General features: G+C 39.4%; 3 protein-coding genes across 3 annotated transcripts in view; 2 read left to right on the forward strand and 1 right to left on the reverse strand.

Moving 5' to 3' along the window:
• NAA15 (N-alpha-acetyltransferase 15, NatA auxiliary subunit) overlaps positions 1-9,173 on the forward strand; it is a 39,993-nt gene extending 30,820 nt beyond the window's left edge. Inside the window, exons 14-20 of the mRNA XM_035111786.2 lie at positions 768-981; positions 1,899-2,092; positions 3,053-3,161; positions 4,391-4,489; positions 5,714-5,857; positions 7,400-7,497; positions 7,757-9,173. Of these exons, the coding sequence (XP_034967677.1) occupies positions 768-981; positions 1,899-2,092; positions 3,053-3,161; positions 4,391-4,489; positions 5,714-5,857; positions 7,400-7,497; positions 7,757-7,957 (1,059 nt within the window). The 3' untranslated portion in view covers positions 7,958-9,173. The remainder of the gene's footprint in view (positions 1-767; positions 982-1,898; positions 2,093-3,052; positions 3,162-4,390; positions 4,490-5,713; positions 5,858-7,399; positions 7,498-7,756) is intronic.
• Positions 9,174-10,576: 1,403 nt separating this feature from the next.
• On the forward strand, positions 10,577-17,115 carry RAB33B (RAB33B, member RAS oncogene family). The gene is made up of 2 exons (XM_035111787.2): positions 10,577-11,843; positions 13,386-17,115. The coding sequence occupies exons 1-2, from the start codon at positions 11,595-11,597 to the stop codon at positions 13,824-13,826; spliced, it is 690 nt and encodes a 229-aa protein (XP_034967678.2). The 5' UTR covers positions 10,577-11,594; the 3' UTR covers positions 13,827-17,115.
• A 343-nt stretch (positions 17,116-17,458) lies between these two features.
• LOC118083416 (uncharacterized) lies at positions 17,459-27,784 on the reverse strand. The gene is made up of 7 exons (XM_035111788.2): positions 27,628-27,784; positions 24,911-25,162; positions 22,669-22,728; positions 20,712-20,849; positions 19,945-20,091; positions 18,933-18,993; positions 17,459-18,146 (listed from the first exon to the last, which is right to left on the reverse strand). Exons 2-7 carry the CDS (start codon positions 25,073-25,075, stop codon positions 18,043-18,045), a joined length of 675 nt encoding a protein of 224 aa, XP_034967679.2. The 5' UTR covers positions 25,076-25,162; positions 27,628-27,784; the 3' UTR covers positions 17,459-18,042.
• Between the last annotated feature and the right edge of the window lie 211 nt (positions 27,785-27,995).

Below are 27,995 nucleotides of genomic sequence, written 5' to 3' on the forward strand. Positions count from 1 at the left end.
CTCAGGAATCAAGTCTGACGAATCTCTAAGTGTATTGTTCTGAACCTCAAGAGTATCTAAACATGGGCTGTGCTTTATCTCTTATTATACTGCTTATGGCCATAATTCATAATGTCTTCAATTCAGACATAACACCAAAACATAGTTTGATGATTGAGAAGAATCTCTGGGACCGTATGTTCCATTTCCCTGTTCCCCTGTCACATTCAGGTTTCCTTCCCCATTTTTTTTGGTTTAGCCAACCCTAGCTTACTATGACATTTGAATGAGCAAAGTACGGTTACCACAGTTTGCAGACCCACTTCAAACCTTGTCTGGAATCAAGACATCATTTAGATAGCATGGAAAGCTATAGAAAAGAGGAGGAGAGCATGTGAGCCTACAGGGAATGCTCCTCATTTGCCAAACTCTTATTTGGAATTGCTTCTGATTTGACACTAGTTTTTGAAATACGTTCCAATGTAAGACTGCTGTATGCAGTGCTTGCATAATGCCATATCTAATTTGGCCTTCAGAGTCTCAGAGGTTCAACCCTGGCTTGCTACAAGAGAGCCTTTTGAACCAGAGATACCAAGAATTGAATCATGACTTTCTGTCTGGGTTGTTGTACATAATTTACTGGTATCACTGAATTATGGCCTCTCTAAAGTGCTAAATTTTGGGTTCTGCTTGATCATGTTATCAGCGCTTCTGTTTGTGGTTCTGAAGTTTAGTTTTAGAACTTTTCTCATTCCCCATGCTTACTAAATAACATGATATTTTGTTAGCATTTTGTAGAAATCACAGATGACCAATTTGACTTCCACACATACTGTATGAGGAAAATCACGCTTCGATCATATGTGGACTTGTTGAAGCTAGAAGATGTACTTCGACAGCACCCATTTTATTTTAAGGCAGCAAGAATTGCCATAGAAATATACTTGAAGCTTCATGATAACCCTCTGACAGATGAGAACAAAGAGCATGAGGCTGACACAGGTATAAGTTGCTTCTAGTATTTTATGGCTCATTTCACACACAATGTTAAACCGTACTTTAAAATAAACTATGGTTTAACACACTTAAGCTCTTTGCTCCTTCCCTGCTCCTCACTGTGCCATGTGGGAAAGGAAACACACCAGAATCTGGCCAGTCATAATGCTTGTGGTTTGTTTGGAGGAACAAAGATTGGCCTTTGCTCATGCTTTGTTGGAGAGAAACAAACCATGAGACCAAGTTTGCACATCACAAAGCAGTCTTGGTTCCCAGCTTGTTTCCTCGCAGAGCAGCATAGCCAGGAGCACATGAGGAGTAAAGGGCTTTTGCAAGTTGAACCATAGTTTATTTTAAACTCTGCTTTTTGTATATACTGAGCCATATTGTCCTTTTGTGTCATTTCCATTGCCATGAGACACAAAATTTGTGGGGGGAGTTGTTTTGCTGTAAAAGGTGCATGCTGTGCTATGCTTGCTTGCTTGCTTGTTTTGTGTGTGTGTGTGTGTGTGTTTTATTTTAAAAAACCATGTCAAAAATGTAAATATATAGCTTACATTTTGAGGAGTTGCAGTGTTATATATTGGCCGTCCAATAACTTTTTGAAAACATCCTAACTATACATTCATACGAACTTCATGTTCTGATAATGTACAAATTAAGGGTTCTGCGTATTCTCTTGATCTTCTGGGATAAGTTACAAAATGTATATTGTGGCAATCCAAGTAGTTCTGGGTAAGGCTGCATTATAGATAAGTTGCTATACCTTTTCTAACGGAAGTCCTTCAGGTTTGGGGCATGATTTGGAATTTGAGAAGACTTGTTTAGAAAATGGTATTAATAACCTGAACTTAGAATCTAGCGTTTGTTATTTTTATAGGAATCTTTCTATTCATAATCAACAAAGTATTTTTTCTGTATAGCAAATATGTCAGATAAGGAGCTAAAGAAGCTACGTAATAAGCAGAGGAGGGCTCAGAAAAAGGCTCAGTTGGAGGAGGAGAAAAAGAATGCTGAAAAAGAGAAGCAGCAACGAAACCAGAAAAAGAAGAAAGATGACGACGATGAAGAAATTGGAGGACCAAAGGAAGAGCTTATTCCTGAGAAACTAGCAAAGGTATTGAAACTTGGGGATGTAAATTGTGTTTGAACAACCATTTACACAGAACTATTTAAAGAGACTTCCACACTAAAAGTGTCACTCTAAAAGTGACTCTTGCATGCTAACTCAATCACAAATAGCAGCTTCTGTAAGGGCATTTTCACAGTTGTTGTTCTGTTGCACTGAAAAATGAAACCAGAAACAGCTGAATCAGTTGTGTTCAAAGTGCTTGTTCAAGTGCTTTGAATACGAACTGCTTCTTGGGGCAGGTGAAACTCCCTATTTTTTAAATACAGCATTATTTTATTTCTTTTTTTAAAGTAGTTTGTATTTGAAGTACTGGAGGAAGTGCTTTGACAAAACCCAAATCACTTTATTCAGCCCCTTCAACTGCATTAGGGAGTTCCCAAAGGGAACTGATGTTGGGACTTTGGCTGTGCATGGTGTGCTCCAAGCAGCAGGACTTCGAAGCACCTTGCAAAGGGTATTGCAGGCAGCAGCTGTCAGCTGATTGGTGGTGTCTGTAAACCCCTTTTTGGCTCAGCTTCAACTTTACCTGCCTCATCAGGTAAGTGGGCATGGCTCAGTGAAGATGAGTTTGAAGGCCTTATATATTGCAAGGAACCTAGTATAGAGATAATGCACATTTGCTCCACCTGTGTATCCCAGGCCTTAGTGACAGGGATATCTAGTACCAAGAAGCCAGATTTTGCTTAACACCACAAGATTTGTGTGCAACGCTTTACTTTTGCCTGTAGAAATGAATATCAGCCACTTAAAAGGGATATAGGCTTTATTTGGGGCAGGAGTAAATCTACTCCTTGCCTCTACTGACTTTGGGCACTAAAAATGAAAGAGTTCTAGTTTCTTCATTGGTGTTTGTCAGGAAAAGCAGTGGTTCTGTCTGACAAGTGTACTTCTGATAAGTCCTCTTGCAACTTTTGCTGTTTTGTCACACAAAAAATGCATGTTTAGGTTGAAGCTCCTTTGGAGGAAGCTATTAAGTTTTTAACTCCGTTGAAGAACTTGGTGAAGAACAAAATAGAAACCCATCTTTTTGCCTTTGAAATTTACTTCAGGAAAGGTAAGTGGAAGGTAAACTGAAGTGGAAATACACCAGTGTACAAAAGCAAGACGCATGCAGATGTTAGAAGGAGCAGGAGTCTTCCTGTTTTCTTCCATACCAGACTGGGCCTTGAGATGGAGTGTTCAGACACCTTCCCCACTTGGGTATCAGTTGTCATTATTTTCTTAGGAGTTCTTTTTATAAACATAGAATCTTATTGTAAGTAAGTTGAGAACCCTGCAGAAAAGGAAAACATGTTTCAGAAGATTACAATTTTTTTCTCTTGCAGAATTATTTTATGCATTGTTTGTGATTGCCAAGAGCTTGAGGACTCCATTGGCACTAAGGTGGTCTATATCAACAAATTTTGATTGTCAGAACTGACAGTCTGGAAGAGATGTTGACGTCCGGTATTTAGATTACTTTTTTAAAAAAATCTAACTCTCACTGCTTGGCATTTGGTATGAAAACTAAGAGGCATTGCTGCCTCTTGTAGTATGTCAGGTTTATGAGAAAAAAATAGTAATCTTTATAAAACCAATAACTTTCCAGTATTTGCCATATAAATAAAAAATAATTTCATAAACATACCGTATCATAGTTAAAATATTTCATGAAGCTAAGTCTTGATCCAAATGCCCTGTACACATGGGGAAACCCAGCCAGATGGGCGGGGTATAAATAATATATTATTATTATTATTATTATGGATTTCCCCCTTTCCATAGCTTTCCAGTCCAGCAGCTTGTCACAGTCGCCAAACAAATGCCTTTGGGAAGCCTCCAAGCAGGATCTGAGTGCAACAGCACTCTCTGCATTATCAGACACTGCTTACAATGGTCCCCCAACTTCTAGGAGAAGCCTTTAGAAGGCAGTAGTGGTGTGCTAGAAAAGCTTCAGTTCGCTAGCAGAAATGTTTTCCATTTGCACATGAGGCTTTTTAGGTCCAAGTCAGCTTATTTTGTTTCGTAGTTCCCAGAACTCGCTGTGTTTAAGTTGAATAAAACTTGTTATATTGGTGTATAGGTTGCATGACCATGGCATATCCCTCTGCTGAAAATGTAGAACATAAACATAATGACCTTCATCTCATTTATCCCTTAATCATTATAATTTCAAATGTAATTATATTGATCATAACATCTAAAGTATAGTGAGGCTTTCTGTTGTATTTATTCGCCAAGTCTGATTCCCTAGTACATTAGAACCTCTTGTAATGTGGTGCCAATTTATTTTGTCTCCTGCAGAAAAATTCCTCCTTATGCTGCAGTCTGTGAAGAGAGCATTTGCTATTGACCCTAGTCATCCATGGCTCCATGAGTGTATGATTCACCTCTTCAGCAGTGGTATGAACCTAGAAATCATAATTCCAGACGCTATTATAGTCAGTCATACCTTATACCTGATAAAGACTCTGAGCAGTTTACTCAAATACAAACAACACAATTGATTTTATTTTCTGATTTGTTTTGATATTTCTTTAAAAAGAGTGCATGGATCTGTCCAGTTTCTCTCTCTCCTTCCTCAGTTTAATCTTTTAGTTACTGCATAATACTTGCAAGTTTAAAATGCCTGGTTCAGTATGCTACCTTTTATCATTATGTTCCTCTTCAGAGAAGGGGGGAAATTGCACAATACTAGGGTGTTTTTTTGTTTTTTGTTTAGAATCAATATGTTGACTAAGTACATGAACAGTAAAGAAAAGAATGGCTGGGATTGGGGTGGGGCAGTGTTCTTGGATATAGACAAACTGCAGGAAAGCTCTGTCCACAACTATTTTAGGTTTCTCATTGTAAAGCGGGGCTTATGTACTTCCAAATGATTATCAAATTTCACCCCGGAGAACCAAAACTTACCAGAATAAGTAGCATTGAACTAGAAAGACAATTTCTGTCACTCAGTATATAGTACAGTGGTACCTTGGTTTAAGAACAGCTTCGTTTATGAACAACTTGGATTAAGAACACTGCAAACCCGGAAGTAGGTGTTTTGGTTTGTGAACTTTGGCTTGGAAGCAGAACATGTTTCGCTTCCTGTTGAGTGTGTTCCATTTGTAAATTGAGTCCCCCACTGCTATGGGAAAGCACGCCTTGGTTTAAGAACCTTTGGTTAAGAACAGACTTCCAGAATGGATTAAGTTTGTAAACCAAGGTACCACTGTAGTTCATGAGTTTAAATGATTGATTTTTTTCTTTAAAATAAATAAATAAAGCAAGCATATTGAATTAAGTGTCTCCCATTCTGCTATTAATTCAAAACTACTATTCATTTAACTCTGACAGGCCAACCTTGGGTTGCCTCCGCTGTGGGTTGCGTTTTTCCGGGTTGTGAACGCTGTGGACCCGGAAGTGATTACTTCCGGGTTCCGCCACGTGTGCATGTGCAGAAGTGCTCCATTGCACTTTCTTGCATGCGTGAAAGCGCCACTCGGGTTGCGGACTTTTCAGGGTGCGAACGGTACCCCGGAACGGATCGGGTCCGCAACCCAAGGTACCACTGTACAATTTTTAATAAGTGTATTAAAGCGTAACATATTCTGCAGCAGTTAACTGTGTTTTCTAACATTACAGTTTCTGAAAGCAAAGATCTACCAGAAACAGTCAGAACAGTGTTGAATCAAGAAATGAATCGGCTTTTTGGTGCAACTAATCCAAAGAACTTCAATGAAACTTTCCTTAAACAAAACTATGATTCACTACCACACAGATTATCTGGTATGTAATTTGCTGCATATTCCAAGTTTATCTTGGCAGTTTTTAATTTTGCTGCCTAGTAATGTACCACTCTTGGTCCTACACGTGAGATCTTGTCTACCATACCAGTTGCATTCATGCCAGTTTATGGCAAGATGGCTTTCATCAATCGAAAAACATTAGAATGTATTTCTTTCAAAAGTCGAGAGTCAGGATACTAGAGACAAGCTACATGTTCAGTTTTGTGTGAGGGATCAAATATTTGAATGCTCTCTCATATTAAAAATAAACATCCCTGTGCAATTTCTTTTTAATTAAGTTTAGTCATTTGAAACCCAGTACAGTATTACACTGCTGCTTATTTCCATCTTAGAGTTGGGATGTCTTGACTGTTCCATTGCATGATTGATATGCAGACTCATAATATTATAATTCTAGCGTTTCAGATTTTTTGAACTAATTCTTCGTAATGAAGTAGCTGAGCAAAGGAGGTGGCATAAATAAATGACTTTCACAGTTGCTGTCACAGGCTCAGCAAAAGTAGCACAAAGACGAGATAGACCTTAAAGTAATGCTATTAAAACCCTATCTTTAACATTTAAGCATAACTAGTTAATGAGAGGAGTGTTTTGTAGTAGGCAGTTATCAAAGTAATAGGATATTGGTATTATGATACTAGTTTTACTAAGATAAGTTATATACTCTTAAATACTCTTAGACTGTGTAATGGTAACAGTTTGCCATTGTTTAAAAAGGCTGCATGAACCTTTTCTATTACTTGACATTAAGCCCTGACATTAAGCTCTGTGTTTGATGTTATTGCAGTTAGTTCCATTTATAAATTTTCCAAACAACAACAAGGCAGAATTTGCAACTTTGCTTTTGTTTCTTTGACAGATTAGGTTATCTCTTACTGACAAGAAAGAAATTGCAGTTAAAATGTAACCTTTCTAGGTTGTGATCTCTCAATACTGCATGCACATTTCCATATTTACAAATGGAGGCTTGGATCCTGAATTTCTCTAAACAGACAAATCCAGTTGGCAGAAGTGTACCCCAGCCCATGGAGCCCCTTGTGCTACGAAGACTTTGTGCAAAGTTAGGACATAGGAAACTGTCATATACTATTGGTCCATCTGATTCTAAGCAGTTGCTCTGCCATTGAGTTAAAACCCTTCACCTGGGGGATCCTCCAGAACTTCTGCCACTTGTCAGTGGGAGCTCCTGCTCAATTGAAAGCCATTCCATTAATAGAACACTTCAGATACAAGTCAGAGGGTTTATAGAGCAAAGTGAGAGGGAGAGTTAGTAAGCACTTCATTTCCCATTCCATATGCGAGACCCAGGGTATAAGATTCCTATCTTGATCCTAAACTCATTGGCCTTGCTGCAATTACTCACATACTCAGGGCTTATTCTACCCAAAGGGCACATCTAGTTTACAAAATGGAAATGCCCACTTGCAAAAAAAACAGAGTGGCCACATCTGAAAGTAACTTAAAGAGATCGCAGCATTTTTGTTTCAATTTTCTGATTAACTGAATGACTTCTCCTCTCTTCTAGCTGCCAAAATGGTGTATTATTTGGATTCTACTAGCCAGAAAAGAGCTGTGGAGCTGGCAACTTGCCTTGATGAATCCCTCACAAACAGAAATCTTCAGGTAAATATGTCTGATATACAGAATTATCTTAGCTTCAGGTGTACCTTTTCCAAACGATACAACTTGTAATATTTAATAAATCTCTAGGGAGCAGAAAAAGCATACTTTTCATAGTATTCTAACGTAAGGTAAGAAACATGTAAATACTAAACATTCAAGCAAGAAAATAATCTTTTAAAATAATGAAAACAGAACTAGCAGTAATGTGAATTGATACACAGGATCTTTTTAAAGGATTAACACTGTTTTCACATTTTAGACTTGTATCGAGGTATTGGAAGCATTGAATGATGGTAGCCTTGGAGACTGTAAAGAAGCAGCTGAAATGTACAGAGCAAATTGTCATAAGCTTTTCCCTTATGCTTTGGCTTTTATGCCCCCTGGATATGAAGATGATATGAAGATCACAATTAATGGAGATATATCTGCAGAAACTGAAGAACTGGCCAATGAAATATGAACTTTTTAAAAGGAGTGGAATGATTTTGGACCGTATCTGGTGTATAATATTTTTGTCACGCACCTGCTGAATTGTTCTAACCTACACAGAATGGAAGGAGTAAAAAATGGTTGCCTTCAAAGTTTTACTTTTTTTATCCTGCTGATGAGTATATAATATAAAGTAACGTATTACTGGATATAGGTGGCTCAGTTAAAAGAAAAACTAAGCACTGCTAAAATTGAAAAGTATCCTTTATCTACATACCCCATTTTAAACTAATTTATATGGAATCTGAAGGCTTAACACCCATTGGAGCAGGTGTGTGGCAGAAATATTACTTTAAATTTGTCTTGTTGAGATGACTATCTCAGACAGCAAAAATGCTGTTTTAGCACTGGATCCTTTTCACTGAGCACAAAGAGTTGTTGGGGCTTTAACATCTGACTGATTTTGATACAGAGATGATTCTACCCTTTGGAAGTATGCAATGTGAATCACTATTTGCAGACAAACCTGCAATACATATATAATGCTGTTGTAGAGACTGGGACTTAAAATATGAAGCAAAATAACGAAACATAAGGTGTTCAATTAGCTTGTTGTGTCTCCGAAATTCACCGCACGTGATCAGTTTGGTGTTCTTGCACCACAGTTTTTAAATGAAGGAACCAGTTAGAACATACTTTGTTTTTATTAAAATTTGAAAAGAAATCAACACTGCTGTTCAGGAGATGAGCATGATGACAGCATCATTTGGCTGCACATGTTAAAACTGTAATGCAAGAACCAAATGAAATTATGCACTGTGATGTGGCACCAACTCATTAAAAAGACAGCATGTATTTTTCACGTACAGTGAAAATATAAATGAACATAACTATGGCTTGAAATTTCAAAGAGTGGAATTCCTGACTACCAATTTGTGACTGATTGAGAGACTAATTGTTTAAAACCTCAGCAGGCCTTGTTCACGTTATGCAGAAAAAAGTGCTGCAGTTTAGATACCTCTGGAACTTTTCCACAGTGTCACAGGTTTGTAATACTTGAAGCCCTACATTTCTAAGAATATATTTCTTGCTCAGTTGTTTCAGGCAAGCCCATGACTTTGTAACTTTTAACGGGCCCGATATTTTTTTTCAATAACAGACAAGCTTCTTATTCCTGCAGTTACAGATGTAATTTCCTTTGTCAAACATAAGGTACCAAATATAATGCAATAAAATGTTTTGAAAAAGAGCTGTGTGGCTATAGAATTTGCAAACTGCTGTCGGAAGAGATGTAGTGTAAGACCAGTGTAACATGAATTACTTATAATAGCTTTTTTGTTAGTGTTGGTGAAATCCCACAATGCATAATGCAGCAGTGCTTGGAGACACTATTTCCCCTTCCTGCCCCTCTTCTCCAATAAAGCTAACCCACAATCGCTGCTGTTGTGAACAGTAATTTGCAACTTGGCAGTAATGGTTCTGTTCCATGAGTTAATAGTAAATATCTCTGCAAAAATACAACATCTTTATGAAGACTACAAATTTAAATGAGAACTTTTATAAGCTATGAAGTTTGCGATAAGAAATCTAAGGCACAGTGTAGAAAATGGTAAAAATAATTTGCAGTATGAGAAACTTGACAGTTGACACTTCATGGTTTTGACTGTTGTACATCTCTTTAGAGAGATCATTACTCTTTCTGTGATAAGAAAAAATGTTAAAGGAAAGTATTGACTTGTCATTCATCTAGAGCCTTGCCGTTTTGGCAACAAAAGAAGTTTGTCATAACTTTGTGTTAACTGTACTACAATATTTCCATGAAAATAATTTCGCTGTCTGCTACTGAGACATTCTGCTACATTACATTTAAACCAAGAGCTGAATATTACGCCTAGTCTGCAAATATTCAGTGTTATCTATCTGGAAACCTTAGTATCCTACGTGCTTGTTTTTCTTCCCCTTAACTTAGCCACTTTATATACAGGAAATACTTTCTGTAGTCATGATGTTCCATGGAAACTGCTCTAGAATTAGCCCTATTGTCTTTCAGGATGCCACATTATTTCTAGAGTACTGTACTCTGCTAATAGGAGATGGGCTTGGGTTAATAATTTACACCTTTTTCCTCTTCCAGTGATAGTCGGTCAACTAAAACTCACTCATTTGTGGCTTTTGTTTTTACCAAGGATAGTGTGTTTCATTATAGTTACAACTGTGTGATCTTGCAGTGACATAAATTTTGAAGGTAGGTATATAGTGGGCATCATATACACATAAAAACTCACACAGTAATCTGGTCATTACTATTTAAGCAGCACGCACATACACCTTTTGTAGTGGGTCATTAAAAAATTATCATTGTGACCTATAGGAAGGCAAAAGCAAGGCAGCCCAGAGGCAGAATAATCATATGCTGGTCTACTTGGAAACACATTTCACTGATTTTGGTGGTACTTGCTCGTTGTAAGCAAGTATAGGGTTGTGTTGGGTTTTTTAAAATATATTGTCCACTTAAGCAGGTAGAGGAGCTGAGCAAGGGGTGGTGCACTTTGCACCCCCTGAGAAGCAAAATTAATTATGCAAATCAAGTGAAGATTGTAGGACAAAGTTGCTGGGTTTTTAGAAAAAGGAATATGAGGAGTGGAGAAAAAGGAATGGTTTCTGCTGAAAAGCACTGGCTCCAGCAGGAAAGTAGAGAACAATATGTAAATAGAAGCTGCTGCTCAAAGGCTCATGTATTGCCCAGGATGTCTCATCTCTGCCATGAGCTGGAACTGCTGGTATAAAAAATAAGACGCTGTTCCTGCATCTTTGCTAACTCTGTAGAAGGGCGTTTCAGCAGGTTGATCTGAAGTTTCCTTTTTGGCAGCTGCCCACCAGTACCGAAATTCACTCTTCTATTTGCGCGAGCTGTTTAAAGGCGCAAGAGCGCGGTCTACTTTTTCACCCTTTTCCATCTGTTGTTGGAGCAACAGATCTTTGCTAGAAAGAGCCGTGTTGGTCCAGTGCCCAGCCAGAAGCTGATGTTCATGGCTTTCCCCACAGCTGCTGCCAGAGGCGCTGCAAGTTTTAAGGCTTGGTCTTTGGGGGGGGAGGGAATTGCCTTTCTTGGGAACTTTCTGCCCATCATTCTCGCCGGATAACTCCCACTTGTCATATGGGGACGAGAGAGACAGCCAGGGGTGTGAGACGCGCCTTTACTGAGGGAGGAGACTGGCACGAGCTTAGCGCTGACGAACAATGACAGCCAGATGGCCGCTGCCGCCCCCAACCCGCCACTTAAAGACGCGTTGGTAACACCCCACTTCTCGCGAGCTTTGGTGTTCCCGTCGTCCCTGTCCCCCGCGCTGAGGCGAGCGGAAACGCCCCCTTCCACGGCCTCGCCCTCTTCGCCTATCAGGCCCGGCCTATGCCGCGAAAGGGGCGGAGCTGTTCCTCCTACGTGGCTTAACACGCGTGAAGCAGCCGCCCTCAGGTGCGGAAGCGAAGCGGGACGGCTTGCCGCCCGCCTTGTCAGGGAGGGGGGAAATGAGCGCGAGCGAGCGACGGGGGCGCGCGGCCCTTTTTCGCCTCCCCGCCGCGACGCGAATCCCTCCGCCAGGTTGGGCCTGAGCGACTAAGCCGCGAGTGACGGCGCAGCGGAAGGCGCCTTCACGGGCCCGGCGGCGATGGCGGCGGCGGCGGCCGAGGTGGAGTCGTCTCTGGAGCTGAGCCTGTCGAGCAGCTACTCGGGGCCGGGGACGTTGCCCCCCGCGCGCTCCCGCATCTTCAAGATCATCGTCATCGGGGACTCGAACGTGGGGAAAACGTGCCTCACTTTCCGCTTTTGCGCGGGCCGCTTCCCGGAGCGCACCGAGGCCACCATCGGGGTGGATTTCCGAGAACGCGCCGTCGACATCGACGGGGAGCGCATCAAGGTGCGGAAACCCGAGGTCGCCTCCTCGGGCTGCTTTTCCTCTGCCAGAATCGGGCTGTTCTGCCGGCTGCCTTGCAGCTGGCACGTAGTAGATGCAAAGTGGCCGGGAGTCCAGGGCTGCTGCTCCTTTAACAGGTGTGTGCAGAAAAGGCAGGTGCTTTGCCTCGGCAAGCGACGTCTGCTGAGATTGCCTCTGCTGCAATACTGTTAAAGGTGCAGGTGATGAAAGATTCCTGCATTGCCGCGGGTTGGACTAGATGACCCTCGTGGTCAGGTCCCTTCCAACTCTATGATCTATGACTTCTTTTACACCAGGTCACCATGCACGACAGGAGTGGGCAACTCCAGTCCTGTTGCTCATCTATGCTGCGTGGAGTTGACACACGGCCAGAAATATGGAGGTCATTTGTTATACTTTTATCTCAGCTACTTCCCCTGAATCAAGATTTGTGTTTGCAACAGTCTGAGTGCAGTAACTTAAGGAAGTCCCCTGGTGAGCTTCATCGCTGAGCCCGAGGCTTGATGTTATAGTTGCACCTGTAAACATGCTGTTAGTTGCACCTCTGAGCCCCTTGGTCTAACTAATTTTTGTTCATGTGCTGAGTGCTGAACATGTATTAACATCACACAGTTTTGAAGATGTTCTCATATTTAGTCAGACTTGTGGCCTACTGCATCTCTATACAGTGGTACCTCTACTTACGAATTTAATGCGTTCCGAACGCACATTCGTAAGTCAAAAAAAAATGTAAGTCGAATCCCATAGGAATACATTGGGAGAAAAAAATTGTAAGTCGAAGCAACCCTATCTAAAAATTCGTAAGTAGAAAAAATCCTATCTAAACCGCATCCAAGATGGTGGACGGAGCTCCGTTCGTAAGTAGAGTTATTCGTAAGTAGAGGTACCACTGTACCAGTGTTTAAATAAGCTCACAAAAGTTTGCAAACACAAGGCTAGTTTGCTAGGGCCTTGCAGAATTCTTCATCCCACCTCTAGCAACATGTGGTTTCTGTGCTGGGTGCAGAGATGCAGAGCTTGCCTGCACCCAGCTGCATGGAATTCCTGGTTACCTTTGGGTACCAGCTAGTGCTTAAATGGAAAGGTGTGTCATCCTTATACATGTACAATTATGTTAAGCAATGACAGCTCTGCTTTTTAATTGAAATGTAAGCATGCTGATTCTTAAACTCACGTAGATCCTAATTAATCTTCATACTCATGTCATAATGTGAATTTCTTGGCAAGCTCTTAATTCCTGCAATACCTTCATCTACAGTCAAAGAAACACAATTACTAATATTTAGTATAGCTGATTTGGAAAACTGATGTATAAAAAGGTGTTTGCAGGAAGCTTCACAGCAAAAGTTTTCATGTTTTGTTGCTGAGATATAAAACCACTGACCTCAAAGACCCTCATGAACAGAAATCATAGCAATATAAAAGTACTGTTGAGTTAAAGTTGAAATTATGCCTTTCCACCAGCATAAGTGAAATCATTTATTTTTCCTTGTTTCTCTTCTCTCCCCTTCTCGGTACATCTAGATTCAGCTCTGGGATACAGCAGGGCAGGAGCGATTCAGGAAGAGCATGGTACAGCACTATTACAGGAATGTACATGCAGTCGTTTTTGTATATGACATGACAAATATTGCCAGTTTCCATAGTTTGCCACTGTGGATTGAAGAATGCAAACAACACTTGCTCACCAATGATATACCCCGGATTTTGGTTGGAAATAAATGCGATCTGAGAAGTGCAATTCAGGTCCCTACGGACATGGCTCAGAAATTTGCTGACACTCATAGCATGCCACTGTTTGAAACGTCTGCTAAAAACCCTAATGACAATGATCATGTGGAAGCTATATTTATGACCCTGGCTCATAAGCTCAAGAGTCACAAGCCACTCATGCTTAGTCGGCTACCCGATAACACAATTCACTTAGAACCTGCAGCAAAACCCGCCATGCCATGTTGGTGTTAGCTCACAGTATTTTTGCAGTCATCACTTTGGTCTGTTTGCCAGTGCTTTGAGAGTGTGGTGTTGGTAATGTTCCAGTTTATTAGAAATTACATTGAATCTGCTGGGCACTTTATTGTATGTCCTCACATCTGGATGTGTGCCACTTATCTCTGCACTTTGTTAACTGTATCATCTAAATTACTGAAGATTTATGGAAGTTAGATTTGTGAAGCTTGACTCTGGTCCCATTGAAGTAGCTTAGTTCTGAGATCTTTTCTCCACTAAAATAGAAATGTGTAGGTTAGGTCAAATCACTGATGCCTTTTGCATTCAATTGGAGCAGATCACGGTTCTATAGAAACCCAAAGAGTAGTATGACATGATAATTTTAAGTGAATTACTTTTAGATAATTTGGTAAATTGATTTGTGAATTGTACTCTATCACATGTCTCAATCATGCAATGGAATGAAGACTCGACTTGAGCACAAGTGTTAAGTCACCTCTTGCCTTCATCCCATTACTTTATCTAAACTCTAGGTTAGTTAATAATGAAAGCAACTTTACTTTCTGTGTAAAGTTATGTTTGATGGCCCTCGTAGTTTTATATTCTTCTTTATATGTGAGACAGAAATGACATTGGGAAAAAATATCTAGGGTTATCTTTTGCACAATAAAATGAAATCATGTGAATCTCATGGAACATTGGAAATTGCATTGAAAACTGAAGCTGTAGTGGATTGTTTATTTCTGATGTAACCACAGGAGATCAGAAAGTATCCACTCAATGGTGGCATTGCTCTGGAAGCGAAGCCATCAATAGGAACACCAGATCTTGTAGTTCAGATTCTCCCTAAATATCTTAACCCTTTTTAGAAAGCTCTAACACCATTCTAAAAATGACCCTGTATCATTTGTATTCATAGCATTATGATGTAACTTAAGGTGTATTGGTTGACTTTCATTATTAGCAGTGGTTATAACCTACACAACATACAAAATGCCAAAATGTGAGACTTGATTGGGGTATTTTTAGTACCCCAATGGAATACTATGAAGCAAATGGCCAAGGTAAAAGTCTTAGGAATGCACGGTTTATCCTACTAAAAAGCAAACAGTGAATTCAAATGTAGGCTGCAAATAATATAGGGGAAATCATATTCTATCCTGTGTGATTGACTCGCTATGTTTTGCTTTTGAAATAGCATAAAGTAGGAGCAACTGAACTTCAGAATCTGCAATTTGTAAAAAAAGTAAAATAAAATAACTACTTGTGTGCCTTAGCTATGAACATATGGAAGGGGCGGTCTATATCATCACATAGTATCAAAAATAAATACATAAAATATGAATGAAAATGGCTGTTTTCTATAAGTAATATTAGCAGCATGTTTTTAGTAACAGTTAAGAGGCATCTTCAGATAGATTTGCAGCCAAGAGTGTCTGTCTATAAAGTGTCTAGAGCTGAACTTAGATTTCTTGCTTGATGATTTTGTGTAAACATCTTTCTGCCATAATAACTGCCCTCCACCTCTGGGCAGCTCAAGCTCAAGGTGTAAGGGGTAGGTGGGCTTTCCTGTGTTCATTGTATAACATGCACTACTGGCACAAGCGCCCAATTCAGCCTTCCAGTACTGAGTAATTGGCAAGTGGAGAAATCCTAGTGCCTATCTTCATCTCCTGGCACAAATATAGCTCCAGTCTTGTATATCTATTGTTGCTAATTGGGACCATCACCCATTAAAGAAAGAAAATTGAGCTTTTATTGACTAGTAAAATATTAAATCTACAAATATTGAGGAAAGGATAAAACAGATCTGTAGAAAAGGGCATACATTATTTGAGTGAATGACAAATAATGGGGATTGAATTTAATTACATTTAATCTTTGTACCCTTGCTCTTCCCTCCACTTGGAAAGCTCTAGCTGCCAACAGTAACGTGTTGTTAGAATTCTGTTAGCAGTGGCTGCCACCTGGTGCTTTTTTTAAGTATTAAAAACAAATATTTTACAAATAAATCATTGTTAATCAACTAGGACAGTAGGAGCCAACATGGTGCCCTCTAGTTGTTGTGGACTACAACTGCCATCAGTCCCAGTCAGCTTGGCCAGTGGACAGGGATGATGGTACTTGTAGTTCAAAACATCTGGAGGCTACCGCATTGGCTGTTTCGGAAGTGAGCATTACAAACCTTAGTATAAGTGAACCTTGTGTAGGAGTTGATCTTAACTCTGTTGTTCAGTACAGTACCATATTGTAACCTTTTTGATCCTCATTATTTCACATGTGTCCTACATTTCATGTGAGCTTACATATAACTTTTGGTTACATAAAAAGGGAAAGCAATGAAATTCAAGATACCGTTACATATTATTCTAAGAGAATGGAGTATCAGTATTATAGGCTAACACTTAAAGAATAATTTGCTTAATATTCCAAATCCAATTTGCTTATACCGGTATCTACTGTGTGCTGCTCATTAAATGTCTTACTAAGTTTTAACCTTTACTGTAATGTTATTGAAGGCAGACTTATTAGAACAATTACTGTAATTATAATTGCCAAATACTAGGTGCTATTCTGTTGTACATTAGCATAGTGAAGTATAAAACACTAGCTTTTTTGTTTAGGAAGATAAATTGATTGCACCTTAATCAGTAAAATGCAAGGAATACAATCCACTTGCATTGTGGGCCAAATGTGTGAGAGGATTGTGCCCAAGTTTATATAAGGGTTGTTGTTTTTTGCTTGTAACTAAAAGTGACAGGGTTTTTCTTGTTTAGTTTTTCTACAACACTTGAAAAAGGGAAGCTCTTTTTACTCTGCTTTGTGTCTTTACTTTTCGTTTACGCACTTTCTAGAAATCATTTATTTAATACTAAGACTCTTCAGTGATTTTTAATGAAAAAATGTTCATAAATGTATATTTCTAAAATATTTCTCAAATATGGTTTACATTCCTCTTTTCAGGACTCACCTGTTTACTTCATTTTCTTAATCCATTTAAGTAAAAGATAGCTTTTAATGCAAATGTAATAATGTGTGCATTAAATCAAATCCTAAAGAAAGTAAAAATAAAAATAAAAACCAGGGTTCTGTAATCAGAAGGAAGAGGCTATTGAAGAATAAATCATGTGGCCACAACATATAGGACAACATCCCTGTATTGCTCCTAGGATAGGTCTGCTAACTAATGTTGGATTTCACCCATAAATACTGATGAAATGGTTATTTTAAAACTGTTTAAACTGCTATGGTATAGTATAGAATTGTTCTGTCTTATTATTGCAAAATAACATTGAGCATTGTCATCTTAAACAGTGTTGTTAATCCAAAATGCCTCCCCATTTAATAATGCTTTACCTACAAAACGTCAATTGTTCTTTCTAAAAGCAAAAGGAAAAATTTATTTAAATTACCACAAGTACGTGCCCTGTCTTAAACTACGGTAATAAATGCTAGCAAGTAAAATTCTGCTTTTGTCTCATTTTTCTCCACTGTAATTGCCCGTCAGTTAGAAACATTCACATTGTTACGAGTGTTGTGAAGCTTCCATGTTCTGAAAGATTCTTGCTTGCCTCAGGCAGCTACACCTATGGCTATTTAAAAAGTGTTTTATTGCTGGAGTTATATATGTATTTGGCTTTAAAAAAATGAATCTGCGGAAGAGGACCAATGGTCAAGATTGGACACTTTCAAATTGATTTCTTTAGTTTAGGCAAGATGGAGCATAGGATATGAAAGCTAATGCCTCTTTAATGAGATACTAATTCCATACAAAACACAATCCATAAATTCTAACATGGGGCATTAGTGAAATCATTGGAGTAGAATGCATTGGCTAATATTCACAGTATTTATCTGCCCATTCTTTGCTTTCTGTGCTAGCACGGGAATCTTATGATTTCTGCACACCATTCCCATTTGAACAAGCAAATTTGCATTTGGAAGACTATTGCCCATGACAATTTTTCTGGTTCAAAGGATTCTTGCTATTATTGAAGATTCTATTACACAGCATGAGTCAAATAAACACCATGGGGCTAAATTAAAATTTATGAAAATAGAATTAAGTTTATTAACTGTACAGAAAATAGGACACCAGTCTTGAAATTCTGAGGATCTTCAATTCGGGGCGGTCAGTCATTTCTTAACTTTTAAGAATTGTACAAACTTTTCAGTAACATTCTTAAGTTATAAAGAGCTTTAAAAAAACTTCTTCTCCTAGAATTTATATTTAAGTCATTCTGATATATGGAGGTGGTTTGGACATATCATCATCAGCTTCCATATCTAAATCTGAAAGTTTTACAGGAGAGTTAAAAATTGTATCCACTTGACCTAGAATAGAAAACACACAGTGAGCATAAAGCAAAAAGCAAACTTTGCCTTGATTACATGTGCTGGTTACATGCAGACTAGACTGTTGTTATACACTGGTTATACATGGGGCTGCCTTTGAAAATGGTTTAGAAACTTCCACTGGTGCAGAAGGTAGCAGCCCAGGTTCTTGCAGGGATCAGGCATTAGGAACTCATTATACCCATATTTTACCAATTGCATTAACTGGTAATTTGTTTCTGGGCCCCATTTAAAGGACTGGTTTTGACACGTAACCTAGCCCTAGACAATGTAGGGCTTTATTTGAAGGACAGCCTACCCTACACTCTCAGAAATCTGCCCAGGACGGAACATTGGCTTGAGAGGCCTGGCCTTGGTCAACCATCAAAATCTATTATTGTGGACACCAATGACACAGATTTTTCTGTCTTCCTCCCAAGGAATATTACCAAGGCTTCTTTATTATCTTTTTGATTTTTTCCAGTTCTAACCCACTATTGATTAAAAGAGCTATGTTGGGTTTTACAGTTCAATATTAATAAGAACAAATTAAACTAAAACCAGCAGTAAAGTAATGTGCTGGATTTTATTTTTAAACATTACTGCCTAGTTTTTGTAATTGTAGTTAGATTGCTTTTATGAAATGGCTTTTAATTATTATGAAGATTTTAAATGATATTTATATAGCCCAAATGTCTTCCTTACATATTCATTATTTAACTTACATATTTAGTAAATCCAAAATTAATTTTCAAGTACCGTAAAACAATGAGAACACCTACATACCGGATGGAATGCAAACTAATTCTGCAATTTGTAGCTGGTCTTCATTAGATTCTAGTTGTTCCTAAGAATGAGAGCATGGTATTGCTAAATAGGCTCACCTGAGAATAGCACTGATCTTGGAATGTGCAGTCTTCGAGACAAACATGGTTTCATTTTGTAATTTGGCTAACCAAATGTAATTACAATGGTATAATAATGAACAAGACTAAAAATAAAAATCCTGCAGTTCAAAAAAAAGAAGCTTTTCATCATATAATGCCCAAGACAGTTTACCGTATTTTCCTTTACAAAAGTATTTTTAAAAAATTTCAGCTACCATCATCATAATTAAGAGATTCATTTCAAACCATTCACATTTAATAACCCTGATAACAAGCTGAACAAACATCTCTATCTAAGAGATGCATAAATATGGCAGTTATCAAACAATGAGAGCTCATCCTTAAAAGTGGTAAATGCTACATAATTGGCAAACCTTAAACACAAGGGGTGATATTCACTCAGGGTACACTGACTGAAATTAATGGAACTTATTTAGTCATGTTCATTAATTTCAAAGGATCTACTCTGAATTAAACTTAGCTGAATACTGCCCATAGAACTGTGAACCTAGTAAAAAACATTTTATGCTCACACCTGTCAAGAAAAACATGCAGAAGGGGCAGTTATATACAATTTATACCCCACTCCTTAGGAAGTGCATAGGAGCTTATATAAGGATGGCAGTTATTTACTCTCAAAGCACTGATGAGGTTCTTAGCTGCTTAGGGTATACAGTGCTATAATAGGTGTCCACAAATCATTTGTTTCCAAATGACAATTCAAAAAATTAGTTTTGTGTGCATGTGTGCATTTTGGGCTTAACTACTTGAAGTGGGGGGTGGGGGTTTAAGGAAATATGGCAACTTTATAACAAACTGTCCAAAAATGTTTTTACAGAATCACAAATGGGTTTCCTTCCCAGTACAAGACAAGTAAACCCACCATATTTAATGGCAATGTTGCTACTTACAAGTCCAGTGACACTGTCATAGCATGAACAACATGGAAGACTTCGGCAACTCAAATAAGCAATAATCAGCACAATAAAAGCACTTGAAAGCGATGCAATCAGTAGTGTGATGTTGGCTCCTTCTACAAGTTTACCAAGCACAAATGCCTGCAACACAGAAAATGAGCACACACACACCCTTTATCCAAAAAATGCAATTCAACCTTAGGAATGGTGTGGGTGTTGTTTTTAAAGCACCTGGAAATTCTCAGTTTTTTTATTACTGTTTTAATTATTTTACATGAAAGGGAATAACAAGTGAAAAACAGCAATAAATAGTAACTGATAAATAGTAAAGCAACCACATATATGACCTATACATGTATACAAACTGATGATGTCAATTAATATCCTCAAATTGGGTGGATAAAATGAAAGGAATACGGTATATAAAAGGCAGATCAAACCGAACACCTGATCTGCCCCGGTGCCTGTGCTGTGCCGGGAGGAGGCATCTATTACCATGGAACTCCCAACAATACCTGCCATAACAGGCATTTCAGGAGCAAGGAGGGGGCAGAGCTGAGCCATCCAATGATTTTGCCTCTCTGCTGTGCCAGCCTGGACCTTGTTCAGTAAAGAAACACACACAGAGAGAGATTTTCCTGCATCATCTTCTGCCCTAACTGATGTGAGTGACAGGCCTTTGGGTGTGCTAGTTACTCTGTCACTCCTAAACTGTGTGCAATGTATACCAAAGGGCAGAAACTGGATAGCTTGATACTTACAATGGCTGGGTGATGGTAAGAGGACACATCGTTGAACTCTTCATATTTTTCACCATACTCTAATGTTATAGAAGTATAGATGATTACAAGTAGAGTGACGAAGCAGGAAAATACAGACGCAATTATCATTGCATTCACCTGTACAAAAGGTATGGGGATAGAGAAGACCAAAGTTAAATTTGGGCTTTAAATCAAAGGATGAAAAATAGTTCCAAATATGCCTCTTATGCAATCTTTGTACACTACAGTAATTTATTTTCCAGAGTGATTTTGGGGGAACATGCATTCACAATACAATGTCTGAAGTGTGGGTATGAATCAGTGAAAATCAAACATTTCCTAATTAAATACTGTAAATGGAAATCAACATACTTAACAGTGTTATATTCCATCCTGTGTTTTTAGGGAGTGTGTGCAGGTGTTTTCTATTTTAAGCCAATTCCCACACATGCCTTCTTGGAAGCAAATGTATGAGACTTTCTTAGAAGCAATAAAGCTGGCAGAAAGAACACTGTACATTACAAAGCCAGTTTGAACAAAAAGTACTGAGCAAAGCTATCTGTGGATTTGGGCAATCAACAGAAGGGATGTTACCAAGGCAGCCAAGAAACCAGATAGGTAGAAAACATCCAGATTTTCTAGGAAAGCAGCATAGTGGCTCAAAATAAGTTAAGTGGGAAATGTTGTGCTGCATTCATTAGAAAGAGATTGGCTGACCCAGCTGCTGGTCTGGTCTGGTCTGTTCCGCTTCTGAGTGAGCAAAGGACCCCTCCAGGAATCACACAAAATCACACAATTTGACATTACCATCTAGTCTACATTTGAGAAGGTGATGGTGACCAGTTGCAGCTGCCATGTTTTCCCAGCAGGTTTTTAGGCTTAACTAAGACCCATTTCTACTTCAACCATTACAGTCTTCACCCAAGGTCAGTTGATGCTCAAAGTGTGGATGATGTGCATGGATCTTTTAAACATCCATGTTTGGGAACTCCAATTATGGGTGTTTAAAAACATGCCCCAAAACAACAATTGTGTTTGATATGTAAAGGGTATTGAAGGCCAAAGGTGGAAAAGGTGGTAAGGAATTTTATTCCCTCCCCTTTAACATAAATAATAATTTTATATACCGGTATGTATAGATAAAATTTGTACCGTGTATTCTAAAACATGTATATTCTTACCTTTCAACTGTAATCTGTTACTGCAATCCAGCCATTTGGAGCAACACGGAGAGAATGATGGATGAATTTAGAGACTGAAGAAATTTTGAACTGCTGTTGAAGTGGTCCTCCTTGAGACCTTTAATCTGTTGTGGATTTTAAACTCTAAACCCCAAAATCATACGTGTATGATCACTTTAATTGTAGCCTATGATGTATATCTCCAAACACTTCAGGGCAGAGGTTAAACTGTTTGTTGTTGCTTTTCATTGGCATCCATCTGTCTCAAAGGACAATGGAGTGCGCCTCCGGGGGGTAGTGGTGGTGAAGTCAAACCACTGTGTAGCGCCAAAGTGACCTCCCAGGTGTGCAAGCCTGGGCAGTGTGTATGGGGGTCCTGGGCTACCCATATGATAAGAACCTGCATCTCGGCCTTGTTGATGTGGTCCCAAAGGAAAGTAGAGCAATATGTTTGGCACCAGCTTGGCTGCAGGAGTTGCTGGAAGGAGGCATACAAGATGCCATCCAACCATCTTAGGGACTCCACTCCCAATTTTTGTAGGGTTTACTCTTTAGCCTTTTCTTTTCCCAAATATACCCTGCAAGGCAGCAGACATTTAGGACCAGAGTTTTCCTTCTCCTAGATGGGTTACCTTCCCAGGTTGACGAGCCCCATCTTCCCCTCAGACGTGAAGTAAAAGTTATATAAATAAAAGGTGTATGCATTTATTACTTATAGAAAGTTGGCTGTATGATTTGTGCCCATCCACTTTAAACAAAATACAATAGAAACATACCAAAACGGGATTCTTTCTCAGTGAAGAAAACAAAGCCATAATTCCAGGAATAGCCATAAACTACAAAACAAAAGGTAAAGGGCATTAAGTTGGGGGGGGGGGGAGAGAATGCCCAACTTTAGCATATAAAAAGAAGTGAAAAAAAACCATTAACTTCAGCAAGATCAAAACAAACTTGAGGTTTTATTTTATAGTGTTAACTGATTTTTACTTTTTTGTTACATCCTTGTAAACCACTTAGATAAGATTGTAGTTAAGCAGTGTATAAATATAAATACTGTACACTGGTTGGCAAGTGGTCTCTAAGACACCGGCTCCTGATCAACAACCAGAAGATCTATAAAGCACAAAGGCTGAACATGGTTTATTCCATAATAAGTAAATATATTTCCTTTAGGCAAAATTTCAGAGAAGGTCATTTTGACACCAGAGAGGGAATGTAATGTTCAGCTAGCTATTAAACGTGGGCTCAAGATTCTTGGTCAATTTCACCATATGCTTTTTCTTATACAGGTGTAAATGTGATTGGCACATAAGGGTAGCACAGTAATCGACGGCTATCAGATCACTAGCCCACCATGCCACAAGGGCAAGGAGTTGGGTATGTGAAACACATAAAGGAGGCATATTAGACATACACCTTTCAAAGTGTAAATCATACTTTCACCCATTGCATTTCTAACATTACCCAAGAAAAGAAAAAGAATGAAAAGAAAAAGTAAAAAAAAATCTTACAGCAAAGTGATTATACTGTAGTAAAATGCTGCCACTAAATTACTTGAAGTCACTACTAACATTGCCAGCTGCTTCTTGCTTGCATTACCACCACAGCTCCCATGTACCACCCCAAAATAGTGTTTGTTATTACTACAATCAGCTAGTAGAATCAGATCAGTTCAGCTTCTGCAGTGCAATTTCCTCCCAGAAATCATTCACTTTTCTCAGTCCTGTTCTCCCCTCCTGAAGAAAAGTAGAGGTCCTACAAGTACCATCCACTCTCCCAATTAGCCCCACCCACTCAAAACACCTTGTTCTGCTCCAACTTCACTAGCTAAATGAAATCTCCATGTTCAAAAGCAATATACCGTATTTCTGAATATTAAATGTGAAAAACAAACCTGCCCTCCTCGTAAGTTCCTGCAGGCAACAATGTAAGACAGGGCCTTCTTGTTATCAGCACCACAATTATGAAATTTCTTCCAACTCACAATTTGAGTTTTCAGCCCCAGGTGAAGAATCACTTACGTATTTGCCCAGGCTTTTGGAGGCATCTACTACACTGTTGATTTGGATTTCTATTAGTTTTAATGTAACCTGCTTAGGGGTTGCCTTGGCATGAAAGAACAGGTGGGAAATAGTTTAAATACATAAACAGAAAAAAAACTGCGGCATTTGACTGGCCGCAGCTGGAAATGGAGCGCTGGAGAAGATGGAGATAAGCAACTAGCCTAATACCACAAACCATATGAAGTGCAAACACCATAAATCAATTCCCCCTTCCAGTTAATTTACCCCAAAAAGAACATTAAATTCTCCTATGCTTCCCGGGAGAAAGAAAAGTCCTCATTCCTCTCTCACCCAGACCAGTCCAGAGCATTCCTTCTGTGAGCCTGATCCTCCGTTCCCCCCACTTCCAAATTAAGGAGATGCAAGTCAGAAATCAAAGGCAGCTGCAGTCACACTTGCCCTCTAGGCCAGGTTTCCTCAACCTCAGCCCTCCAGATGTTTTTGTCCTACAACTCCCATGATCCCTAGCTAGCAGGCCCAGTGGCCAGGGATGATGGGAACTGTAGTCTCAAAACATCTGGAGGGCTGAGGTTGAGGAAGCCTGCTCTAGGCTCTTACCACAAAACAACTAGGCCAGCACTCAGCGCGGCCCAAGGTGTTTCAGCACCTGAGAAGAAATGCCCTGCTGTTATCCCTGCAATGGGGGCAGGACTCTTTAAGGGCTTCTTCTCAGCAACAGGGGTCTCCCAGTGGCTGGGCAAAGCCCCACCACACTGTCCAGCAGAAGGGGGAGATCTGCTGGCTTGTGGAATATAGAACCACAAGTTCTCTAGAACAGTGAACAAATTCCCTGTATGATACCAAATTGTACAACCCTCCCTTCTGTACTTCTGACATCTACTGAATATTTTGTTATTGCAGCAGGCATGTCAATTGAAGTTTGATTTTATAGCTTTATAGTTTATACATTGTTAATAAATAGGGTGTGTAGGGGGGGAGAATTTATATAGCTTACCACTCCAGCCCAGATGGGTATCCTAGATTTGCTCAGTGCCGAGTCCCTTCTGAAAGCACCATCAATTAATCCACCAATGATACAAACTGTAGCACAAGCTATCTGGAGGAGCCCCAACAGAACCATACTTTTCTGATTGAAGATGAAATATCTGTAGCGATCCATTTCAGCTAATCCACCAATTGCCACGTCTGTTCAAATTGGGAAGAAGCGCGGAGGTTGTTCAAGAGAAGGCTGCCCTTGTGGCTTTTCCTGAACAGAAGATGCAAGAAAATTCATAAGCACTTCAACAAGCATCATCTGACAAATTGTTCACATGCCATTCCATTAATAGTATGGACAATCTTCCGATATCCAGACGCATTAAGCTTTGGATTCTCTGCATATGGAGAGAGCTGAACATCTTTATCCAGTAAATATGTAATTAGAAAACAAACAAAAACTTAAATGGGCTGGGATGGTGGCATTTAAAATAAAATAAAGACATGTTTATATCTTTAGGAGATCCCTATACAGTATTTTATACCAATATAGAAAACATGGAATTTGCAGGTTTAAAATATACTGATGCAAAATTCAAATAGTTCCTTTGTACCCATGTTTCCAAATAACAAAAGACACAAGCAAACAAAATTCCAAATAATACAGATTTCTTCCTTATCTTCACACTTCCATTATATGCAATAGATATCACCAGGAAAATACATTGGAGCTTTCAAAAATGACAGAGAATCTGCAGACATAAGACTGTCAAGAAGAAATAGTTCTGTGCTTGCTGTGTTTGAGCCTTCCAGCTGGAAACAGATTTGCAGCTGAAAGGTCAGAGAGCACTGTGAGTTAGCTGAAGAATCTTGAAGTACAGACTCTCTTGGGAGATTTGATGTAAGATAATGGATAATGAGCACCTGTTTGCCTTCATTTCTGCTTTGTTTTTAGCTTTGTAAATAAGCTAGATATTATGAGGGCACCCTCCAGAGCTTTCCTGTCCCAACAAACCCAGACACTGTAGCCTTATCCTTGATACTTTTTTTGTGGGATAACCAAGCTCATATAACCTACATGCTTAAGTCTAATTAATGCATGGAGGGCTTAGCTCACCTTGGAAGCGACTAGGACTAGGTAATCAAACTTTTGTTTCCCTGCAGTCTACTTGCTCAACCGCATGGCTCTTACAAGACACTCATATTCACATATTAATAATTTAGGAACTTTCAGCACTGCAACTAAGCCAAGTTTTACTGCCTGTGCAACCTTTTCTGAATGCTGCATGGAAAAGCACATGAATGACCTTTGGAGATTTTGTGAGTAAACCATTTTAACTTACCAAACATGTGATCGTTTTCTATGCTAGGAGAAGAGGGACATTTTAGAACTCCCAATCACGTATTTTAAAGGTTTAACAGCCTATATTTCCACATTTTACTTAGCGGCATATTTTGTTATTTTAAATCTGCTGCAGTTCTCTCACCAAAGAGTATTTGCCCTAAACTTTATATTGGCATCCAGGAATTCTCCATTCACGTATCTATTTTTCCCTTGCACCAACACTTCTCACCATGCAGCAATGGTGCAGTTAGATAAAGTCTTGTCCTAAGGGCACCACTGCCACTCTGGGAAGTGGGGTGCCATTATCAATTTTGAGGAATATTCTTTGATCTAAGGAAAGTAAAGCAGCTGTCCTGCTACCACCCCATACAAGTGAGCTACTGGCAATGGAAATAGCTCTGTTAGTCTGTTGCAGGAAACACAAGAGCCTTCTGGCACCTTAAGTATTACCTAATTGACCAAGAGGTCCAATTTCCCCACATGTGGCTTGAATTGAAATAATGGGCTTTTATTCTCCTTCAAGTGTCAATTAAAGCAAACATTAAGGCACAACTAACTTGTCATAAGGGCTGCTTTATATCTAACCATTTTATGTATGTTTCCAGCATTAATCTTGTCGCAGTGTGTATTTTTTCCATTTCATTTCCCATTTTAACCTGTCTTCTTAGTTTTCCCTCCTCCACCATGCACGTGTATAAAAATTATACCTGTTTCTGCCAATTTAGGAGAACACTTCATGCACCTGATGAAGTGGACTCAGGTCTGCAAAAGCTTGTACCATAATATATCCATTGGTCTCCAAGTTGCCACAAGACTTGTTTTGGCACTCAGAGGTAAAACTTGCCAGGAGGAAGAGCAGCTACACATTCAAAGGATGAATTGTGTGTTGCATAATAGGAAACACTGTTATTGCCGATCTCTTTTACAGAAAGTCCCCACCACCACCATCAAAAGCTAAGTTTGTGAGCAATCCTTCTGTTTTGTTTTTGTTTTTAAAGTGTTTAGATATTTCAGAGTCTACAGCTGCAGAGTTATTTGTTATGGAATGTGGGAAGTGGAATAATCTAAGAAAGTTCTGTGTGTGATTGCAAAAGGAGGGGGGAAAGTCAGTGGACTTTAAACACTTCATGCAGGAGAAGCAGACGAGAAGAGGGAAGGAGCACTTCAATTTCAGGTGCACAGGAAGGGCAATTTATCAAAGCGGAATTCAACTCGTTTGCTCTCTTTGGAAAGTACCTGGCTGCCTAACCTCAGCTCCCTCCCTCCCTCGGGCAATGAAGAGGAAGTTGGTGAAAAAGGAGACTTGAGCAGTTTGCACCTCAGGGCAACCACAGAGGAAGAAAAGCAAAACATACACAATCCCAGAGTGGGAGAGAAAGGCACTTACTTACCTCAGCCAGCTTTACCTCTTTCTCTTTGTGAGACCCCTAGACAGGTGTACTGGGGTGGGGATGAGTCACCCAGGGGCTGGCTCTGCCTTGAAAGCCCCATGCAGTTCTCACTGCAGCCTGCCCCACCCCTATGTTGTCTCAACCAGCCCAACCCTCTGCAGGTGACAACCTTCCTTGTTGCCTCCCCACTGCATGTTTTAACTCCTCATGTGCCGCCCTGTGGAAGTACTGGCTCCTCAAACAACCTAGGCTGATAGAGGGCACTTGGGAAGTTCCCCAAAGATTGCTTTTAACCTCTCTCTCTCTGTGTTGTTAAGCAGGGCTTACCCTGCTGGATAGTAAATTCTTATAATCTTGCAATTTTGTGT

Source organism: Zootoca vivipara, chromosome 9, assembly GCF_963506605.1.
Source record: "Zootoca vivipara chromosome 9, rZooViv1.1, whole genome shotgun sequence".
Classification (NCBI taxonomy): Eukaryota; Metazoa; Chordata; class Lepidosauria; order Squamata; family Lacertidae; genus Zootoca; species Zootoca vivipara.

Bases quoted from the DNA above. Each gene is read 5' to 3' on its own strand.
- RAB33B (XM_035111787.2), top strand. From the start codon at position 11,595: ATGGCGGCGGCGGCGGCCGAGGTGGAGTCGTCTCTGGAGCTGAGCCTG. The intron at 11,844-13,385 runs GTGCGGAAACCC...CGGTACATCTAG, and splicing joins TCGACGGGGAGCGCATCAAG to ATTCAGCTCTGGGATACAGC.
- LOC118083416 (XM_035111788.2), bottom strand. From the start codon at position 25,075: ATGGATCGCTACAGATATTTCATCTTCAATCAGAAAAGTATGGTTCTG. The intron at 22,729-24,910 runs GTAAGCTATATA...TTTGTTTTGTAG, and splicing joins TACCCATCTGGGCTGGAGTG to TTTATGGCTATTCCTGGAAT. The intron at 20,850-22,668 runs GTATGTTTCTAT...CCTTTTGTACAG, and splicing joins TGAGAAAGAATCCCGTTTTG to GTGAATGCAATGATAATTGC.